Genomic DNA, 8,411 nt, shown 5'->3' on the forward strand with positions numbered 1-8,411 from the left:
GACTGTTCTCGCTACTCTCCCATAACTCATCTTTCCGCTACCCTCCCGTCCCCCTCACCTCCTGCCCTGCCTGCCCTGTGATATCCTCTACTCTTCCCTCCTCCCTCCTCTCCCCTCCCCTCTCTCTCCTCTCCTCACTCCACTCTCTTCTCTTCTCTCCCCTCTCCCCTCTCCCCTCTCCCCTCTCCCCTCTCCCCTCTCCCCTCCCTCCTCCCTCCTCCCTCCTCCCTCCCCCCTCCTCTCTCCTCTTCCCTCCCTCCTCTCTTCTCTCTTCTCTGCCTCACGGTAGGCTCCTCCCAGATGCCCGAGTTTCGTTTAGTCGCATTTTCCTTTGCTGCGATAGAGCCACGGATGCCGGCTGACCAGAATTCCCAGTCTATTAAAATTCGTTCTAGATTTGAGTTATCTGTTATAGATTTGATTATCTGTTCTAGATTTGGGAGATGACAAAAAATCCTGTTGAAATATGATGAACGAGACTACCCACCATCTTCATTCTGCACGGGTCTGTATAGTACCCCTACCCAGTATTAAAACGGAAAAAACAATGTTAAAAAGGGGGTACTCATTATCACCGGTGGTATGTGTCGTAGAAGTGTGACGAAGGTGACCTACCCCTGGGAGCACCACCACCCTGTCATGATGACTACTGGGAACCGGTGTTTTCTATGAGGGGTACCCACCCTTCGGTGGGATGAGGTGTGTGGGTAGGGGTACTCTGACTCAGAGTTGAATATCTCGGGGTAGGGGTGTTATGTATCTTGATGAGGTTTCATCTATAATGCCTCAAGATAGGAAATCTATTAGTGATGACAATAGTAAATAAGGGGTACCCTTGTACGATGTCTCACTTCTTGCAGGGAAATAATAACCACCGGAGGATTAGGGGGTGTATTGACGAATTAGGGGGTAGGGTCGTATTGGGACCCCCCCCTTCAATCCTTTTATGCAGACTCATCCCGCCATGGCGGGGTGTAGAGCCTGGGAGGAGCGGGAGAGGAATGAGAAGAGGAGAGAAAGGAGGAGAACAATCAGAGTGACAGGAAGAGAGATAGAGGCAGGCCATGACGAGCAGCAGAAGGAGCAGCAGGGACGGAGGCGACGCAGGAGAAAGAGGGTCATACCAGAGGCAGCGGAAGGGGAGGAGGCGGAGCAGGAGCAAGTATCGCAAAGGGAGAGGAGAAGACGGTTGAACGGAAGTTAGATCAGAAAGATGAAATTGTTGTTGAGTGTGACTGCATATGAAGTGTGGAGGAGCTGAAGCAGGGGGCGGAAAGATAAGGCAATGGAGGGCGGAAGGGAGGCTACTTCGAGGGTGGGGATGTAAGGAGAGGACGAGCTTAGCTTGCGAGTTTGGATGACGATTGAAGGGGAAGCGAGTCAGATACATAGAAACTTTTGACTTTGATTGTTGGGAGAGGTCAGCAACGAGAGAACTTTGAAAGGATTTGGATGCAGAAGGCAGTTGCCGTACAGGTTTCTGAGTATCGGTCAGGGTTTATGGGGAGCGATGATGGCGGTAGGAGCTGGGCTTACCCTCGACGAAGCGAGCAAGGATACGATGCTAGGCATCCCGTATGTGCCGGATCTCCGGCAGACGCTGAACGTGTGCAGGGCACAGGGGTAGGGCACGGACATAGTTGAATGGGATGTAATAGGTGGAGACAGTTCATGGAGATGAGAGTATGCTGGTGTGTCGGCTCAGAGCGAAACATAAGATGCCAGGATCAGGTCAGAGAAGGAAAGGTGCACGTGAGAGGAAGGGTGCACGTGAGAGGAAGGGTGCACGTGAGAGGAAGGATCCCTTTAGAGGAGATAAGGAGCAGGTAGTCAAATCGAACAGCTGAAGCGACAGCTGAAGCAACTTGTGGGCATTGAGGGACCGTTGGCTGCTACGGCTACCCGTTCACTTACAATTTCTTGCAGCCAACCTGGATGATGCAAGGAACTTCATCGCATCATTCCTCGAATAGATCTTTGGATGACGGCTTAGAGGAGAAAAAGTGAAGAAGGCGCTCAAGAAAGTTGGAGACTACGTGCTGGGGGATGTGCTTGGGGAAGGTGACGAGATGTTGCCGCATGCTGGTGTCAGTGACCCCAGTCTGAAGGCGCATATGGGCAAGTTCGTGAAGGTTTGCTCATGAGGGAGGGCGATGAGAAGTTTGGTCAGCGCGTCGCTATCAAGATCATCAGCAGGAGGCTCCTGCGCAAAGTGAGGCCGACTGGCGCTTGACTTTGACAGGCACTGATCGCCCGTGCAGGTGAGGAACGGACAGGAGAACCTGAAGAGAGAAATCCGTTGCATCAAGAAAGTCAAACACAAGAACGTCATACAGGTGAAACGAGCGCCAATCCTCACGCCCAAACGCTCATGACCCTTGTGTTGAAGTTCTACGAATCCATCGATGAGGAGGAGCGGGACAAGGTGTACCTTGTGTTCGAGCTTGCGAACCTATTCAGCGTACAAGATCTCTGCGATATCCAGAAGCAGCTTTCCGCCACCGGCCAAGGGCTCAAAGATCCTATCACCAGTCAGTCCCTCTCCTCCCTTGCCCATCGTTTGTGTTGACCCTTGTTCTCCTGCAGATGAAGTTTGCACAGACGGTATTCCCCTCACCTACGCCAAGATCCTCTTCTCTCAGCTTATGGACGGCCTGCAAGCATGCCACTCCAAGGGTGAGCCTCAGCCCGTCACAAGGGCCTCTTCCTCCTCCCTCCTCCCTCCCTCCCTCCTCCACTCCTCCTACCAACACACTCACGGACCTTCGGGCCTTTGCACTGACGGTGGGGGTGCGGCCGCAGGAGTGGCGCACCGTGACATCAAGCCATCCAACCTTCAGTTAACCTCCGACGGGGTCCTTAAGATCATCGACTTTGGAGTAGCAGAGACTCTCGACCAGTTTGACGACCTCGACGATACAACCAAGTTCGCGGGGACTCCTTCCTTCCAACCCCCTGAGGTCCCGACCTCCCCACCGCTTCTCCCTCTCCTTCTTCTCCCCTCCTCGCTGCTCGTCCCTCCCCCCCAAAAATCACCACTATGATTATCCATTCGTTACTACCATCTCCTTCCCTTCCTCCTCTTCCCCCTCGCTCCTCGTCTCCTCCTTCCGACTCCATCCTCATTTCGCTCCCAGTCGTCCCCTTCCCCCTCCCCTCCTCTTCCATCCTTCTTCTCCTATTGTCAGCCCTCACTGTCGAGCAGGTAGCGCAAGGGGCTCGCACCTTCTCTGCTACCAAGGTAGACATCTGGGCAGCAGGGGTCACCCTCTACGTCATGGTCGTTGGGTCTCCTCCTTTTACCGGCGATTCCGTGGACGAGCTGTGATTCCTCCTCCTCCCTCCTCCCTTTCTCCTCCTCTCCTCTTTTCCTCCTCCCTCCTCCCTTCTCTTCTTCTCCTCCTCTCCTCCTCTCCTCCTCCCTCCTCCCTTTCTCTTCTTCTCCTCCTCTCCTCTTCTCCTCCTCCCTCCTCCCATTTCCCCCCTCATCTTCCTCCTCCTTGCCTCCTTCTCCCCCTTTCCCCACTCCTCTACTCCCTCCTTCCTCCTCCTCTATACTCCCTTCTCCCCTCTCCCCCCTGGAAGGATCGAGTATCCTCCATCCCTCCCCTGCTCGTCTTCACTCTCGTGCTGCTCCCTCCTGATGTCTCCGGCAGGTACAAGAACATCTCCAAGATGGAGTACAAGTTGCCGGAGCGAGGGGACGAGCAGCTCAACGACCTCATCCAGGGGGTCATGCATCCTTCACCCGAGAGCCGCCTCTCCATCAACGACACCCTCCAGCATCCCTGGTGAGCCTCCCTCCCTCCATCCATCCATTCCTCCCTCCCTCCCTCCCTTCTTCCTTCTCCCTCCCTCCTCCCTCTCTTCTTCTCCCTCCCTCTCTTCGTCTCCCTCCCTCCCTTCTTCTTCCTCCGACTCCTCCTTGATCCCTCTTCATCTTTCTCCCTCCCTCCCTCCCTCTCTCAGCCCCTCTGCCGGGCTGTCCCCGGGACCTCCCCTGGTCTCTCCTCTCCCGCTGACGGAGTGCAGGTGCGAGACAAAGGACCTGCCGGACATGAGGGAGCTACTGGAGCCTCTTGCGCACGAGGAGGGGAAGAAGAAGCAGTCGCTGCTGCGGAGGTACATGGAGGAGATGTCGGACGAAGAGGGAGAGACGGACGAGACGGACGAGGACACCAACAACATCGACGAATTCAGACTTCTCAACGCCGAAGCGCTCAGGTGCGATCAGCTTCTCGCTGCCCTCCCAAGTTGCCCCCGACTCTGTGTTTCCCTCTCTGCCCTCTCCCCTGCTTCCTCGCTCTCTGCGCTCTCTCTCTCTTGCTTCCTCCCTCTTCTTCCCTCCCTCTTTGTCGTGTAGTCTATTTTTCGCTACCCGCTCCTTGACCGCTTGTCCTTGTTCAGCGGGAAGAAGACCCTTCAGATGCCCTGGGTCCAGAAGAACCACCAGGAGAATCAGAAATCCATCATCTCAAGATTCCAGTCGAACCTCGCAGGATCGGACAACAACTGCATCATCTCTTAACTGCTTCCCTCTTTGTAAATCATCTCCTCTGCCTCCCTCCCACTTCGCCTCCACTGCCATTCTCACCAACATCGCAGCCCTTACATCTCAAGCATTTCATGTCAAGGGACTACAGCCTATCATCCAACGCAACCCAATACAACAGCGGCGCCGCCTGCTCCTTTAGTGGGGAGTGGTCATGCAGATGCTGAAGGACTTATCTGATGTCGACCCGGCGGAGTACTGGAGAGGTCGAAAGTGAGAGGAGGAGGGGGTCAGGCGAGGAGCTTACGTTAGCGGTGAAGCCATCGGAGCAGCCTGCTGGTGTTGAGTTCCCAACAGGATACCCAATGAACTCAGCCTCCTGCTCGTCGGTCGAGTCCTTGGTCAGCCCGTAGGGGTACTGCAGAACTTGGTCAAGGCAGGCGGCGTTCACGCACCCCCTGCTCCTCCTACTGCTCGCACAGACTCTGCTCCTTCTCCAACAATCAAACCCCTGTCCCGGCGCATGTGTGATCCTACAGCTGGTGAAGCTCTGACTGTTTCTTTCCTAAGCCAGTTTGCCTCGTACTCACACTACCTGCATGCCTCCTCCTCTTCCGATGAAACTTGTTTCTAACATCGCTAAAGTTGACCCTAATGAACCTTGGACGTCTGTACACAACACTGGTATCCTGTACATCAATTCCTGAAAGTACTGCCGGAGAGAGCGAGACTTCATGCACAGCATCATTCAACTCATCAACTTCAACTTCAGTGACCGGTCGTCTCACTCCCAATCGCTCTGCACTTGGCCCTTCAGGCTGAGCTCCTTTCCTTATCCGTCTTCCTCCGACATACGTTGCTGATGAAAGTTCCAGTTGTCTTATCTCATACTATAGTCTCAACATCTCATCTGACCCCTTGCTCCCAATCAGTACTCTTCCAACATTCTTCACTCCTAACGACTGTTCGAGTTCGGTCTGGTTCAGGTCGACACTAGGACTTATGATCCCGAGTCTGCCCTATCATCGTACTACCTCCTCCTCCTGAGTCCCTCAGCTCATGGTTCATCGTCTTCTTACCGTTCCTCCGCCCAGCGCTGGCACCGTCAACGTCTGCATGACTCTCACTAGCCCGAACATTTCGTCGCTATTTCCGTAAATGACCTTTGAGCTAGCCCTCATCCCCCCTTTACCCTAGTGCGCCCCTCATCCAGCACGTTTGAATCTGTTGAATCTTTGACTACTGAATGGCGATGGGCCGGCAGCCGTCATACTGCGGGGCATGCGGCGAGGAGGAGGAGTTGTTCTGTGATCAGTGTGAGGTGGGACTATGCACTGAGTGTGATATCCTGGTTCATGCATGCTCCCCTTACGATCAACACGAGAGAAGGCCAGTAAGGTTAGACAGGCTCGACAACGCCTCCTTGAACATAGTTAACGACTCTGACTCTCTGTCTCGTATCCAAGTGGATGGAGAAACGTGCATTGATGGCCAGGGATCGAACTTATCCCAGCAACACGACAGGTCACAGGCACCTATGGCATCCAACTCGGGCGAAACTGAGACAGAGCGGCTACTACAGGAGATCCATAAGAAGATCGGAATGTTGAAGCCGATTGAAATGCGAACTACGTCAGATGAAATCCTTGGTCTGTCTTCGAGGGATCTGAGAATGGAAGCGGACAATGCACGGAGGCATTGTCGTAAGATGATCGAATGTTTGACTGAGATCCGAGCAAAGGTTGAGAGGGCCCTGCAGTGAGCAGTAGGTCAGAAGGAACTCCAAGTCATTCAGTCGCTTGCGAACATCCCCGCCGAATTTCAACGAGATATTCAAAGAATTTACATAAAATCTACTGTACAGAACTTGAACTAGTGTAGTATTCAAGGGGTTGAATGGGCCCCACAATAAATCACAACAAACAGAAAGGCTGCACTGATTTTCAGCACAGATTTCTGAATCACAACACGACAAGCGTTGATGTCAACACGATTTCCTTGTTCATGTCGCTTTCACTAACCATGGCAGGCCCGAACTTGCCCCTCTGATCCAACAGTGCTTGATACATGGCCCCATCATCCCACAAGACGTCGCTGTACTCGAGCTCGTCCATACGAGAGGTTCCGGGAGCTTGACCGAAAGAGTTGGAAATAGCTTCATGCATCTTCAGCTCATCAATGATCTCAAGTTGATCCCTGGAACCCGCAAGGTCCGAATACCTTTGGGTAATTGTGTCAAGCTGTCCTTTGGACTGCAACTCAGGCTGCATTTCAGTAAGCAAACTCGGAGTGCTTTCATTCAACTCCTGCTCATCGGCCTTGCATTCGATTCTCTTGGGTGGTCCCTCCTGCCATTCTTGTTTCGTTTCACAGTCAGCGAAATTGTCACGATAATCTGCCCCGAAAGGCTTGGCAGATTCCTTCGAGCTGGTATCACTCTCGCTGTCAGACATGGAATGAGGGGAGCTGCCAATGTATTCAGAATTCGCTTCTGAGCTCGAGCAAGTCTGCGATTCGATCCCATTGTACATGCAATCGTCGATACACGTGTCGTTGTCCACAAGCATTCCACTCCCAATGCCGCCCTCCTCCTGCCAAGATTTCCCTGTATGTTTCGCGATACTGATCGATGCAGTAATGGCTGTGTTTGCAAGGTCTGAAACCTGAAAACAAGCGCAGATGTCAGGGACTCGATGATTCAAACACCAGTGGCAATACCAATTCTTGGAGCATTTTCATTTTCGTCCGTTTCCCAGAGGGTTTGCCAAGTTTGGCAGAGGGATCCAAGACCTTCTCATGAGTGGGATTCCTGAGCAAGATTCAGAAGATACCCCGAAAAAACTTCAAGGCTTTTTACCTGTTTGCCGGCTCAAAATCTTCATGGGATCGCGGTGGAGCTGGCCGCCATGTAAGTTGTTTCTCCACTTCTTTTATTCTTGTCTGATCTTTGAGTTCGGCTGCTATCTCATCCTGAACATCATCCACACTGGTTCGAACGGATTCCCTTTGCATTTTTTCAAATTTCATGAGCTGTGCTATTTCGTTGGCGACTGTTTCCGACATGGCCGGGAAAGTTTGGATGTGCAAGCTGAGATGGAGGAAGTGCCAGACAAACAGCCAGACTATCAGGATCCGGAGGGATCAATGGGGTCCCAACGAGGGGGGAGAGGAAGAGAGAGGTAAGAAGCAAGAGGTCGGGAAGATATGGAGGCGGAGGGTAGAACGCGACACTGAAGGAAGGGAGTGGGCGGATGGGGGAGACAGGGGGTGAGGTCACCACCGATACCTACCAAAGGGGGGTGGGGTGATGACCCCGCAGACAAGTGAGAATATAGGGGTAGTTACAGTTACATTTCATGTCATACCGGTACTTTAGAGAGTAAATGTATGGGTGGTATCGCTCGATTCCAGTCCTTTGAGCCCCCTTGTTCTTAGTGAAACGAGGGGTGGGTACTTGTTAATGGAAAAGGAGGGGGTAATGGTGTTCTGATCATGCCGAGGGTTTGGACAAAGGGGTAGGGTGTTCCAGGCGTTCGAATATTTTTAACATTGTTTATCGGTGGGGTGGTGTAGAAATAGCTGCGGGGTTCTAATCAGGGGTGGTGGGAGTAAGGACACAATTGAGTGGGTGGGGGTAGTCATGAAGGGGGTAGAGAAGGCTCAATTGGGCCGGAGGCGGATTATGTCCAGGAGGGCGGGTTATGGAACAGGACGGGTGGTATCCGGTCAAGAAGGGGTGGCATGTAGGCAATGGAGCTGAGTGAGCGAGGGTGGGGTGGGGGTGTAAAATCAAAAGAGTGATTGAACTACATAGAAGGCAATTTTTGGACGAACAGCAGGGTGGTGGGTGGAGAGGGGGGTAGATAGAGGAAGAAGGGGGGGTACCGTATAGGAATTTGGTCAAGAAGCACTCTTGATC

The 8,411-nt window shown here is 53.0% G+C and overlaps 3 protein-coding genes across 3 annotated transcripts; 2 read left to right on the forward strand and 1 right to left on the reverse strand.

Annotated features, from left to right (window-relative positions):
* Window positions 1-1,510: 1,510 nt before the first annotated feature.
* GUITHDRAFT_122766 (hypothetical protein) lies at window positions 1,511-4,528 on the forward strand (the record flags this gene model as incomplete). Its single annotated transcript, XM_005817951.1, has 11 exons — window positions 1,511-1,623; window positions 1,994-2,061; window positions 2,109-2,212; window positions 2,262-2,336; window positions 2,390-2,531; window positions 2,587-2,676; window positions 2,803-2,960; window positions 3,206-3,324; window positions 3,657-3,791; window positions 4,033-4,224; window positions 4,408-4,528. 11 exons carry the CDS (start codon window positions 1,511-1,513, stop codon window positions 4,526-4,528), a joined length of 1,317 nt encoding a protein of 438 aa, XP_005818008.1.
* A 1,210-nt stretch (window positions 4,529-5,738) lies between these two features.
* GUITHDRAFT_122767 (hypothetical protein) lies at window positions 5,739-6,254 on the forward strand (the record flags this gene model as incomplete). The annotated part of the gene is made up of 1 exon (XM_005817952.1): window positions 5,739-6,254. The coding sequence occupies one exon, from the start codon at window positions 5,739-5,741 to the stop codon at window positions 6,252-6,254; it is 516 nt and encodes a 171-aa protein (XP_005818009.1).
* A 199-nt stretch (window positions 6,255-6,453) lies between these two features.
* Window positions 6,454-7,504, reverse strand: GUITHDRAFT_122768 (hypothetical protein; the record flags this gene model as incomplete). Its single annotated transcript, XM_005817953.1, has 3 exons — window positions 6,454-7,155; window positions 7,211-7,301; window positions 7,350-7,504. The coding sequence occupies 3 exons, from the start codon at window positions 7,502-7,504 to the stop codon at window positions 6,454-6,456; spliced, it is 948 nt and encodes a 315-aa protein (XP_005818010.1).
* Window positions 7,505-8,411: the final 907 nt, after the last annotated feature.

The sequence above is a fragment of the Guillardia theta genome, assembly GCF_000315625.1.
Source record: "Guillardia theta CCMP2712 unplaced genomic scaffold GUITHscaffold_436, whole genome shotgun sequence".
NCBI lineage: Eukaryota > Cryptophyceae > Pyrenomonadales > Geminigeraceae > Guillardia > Guillardia theta.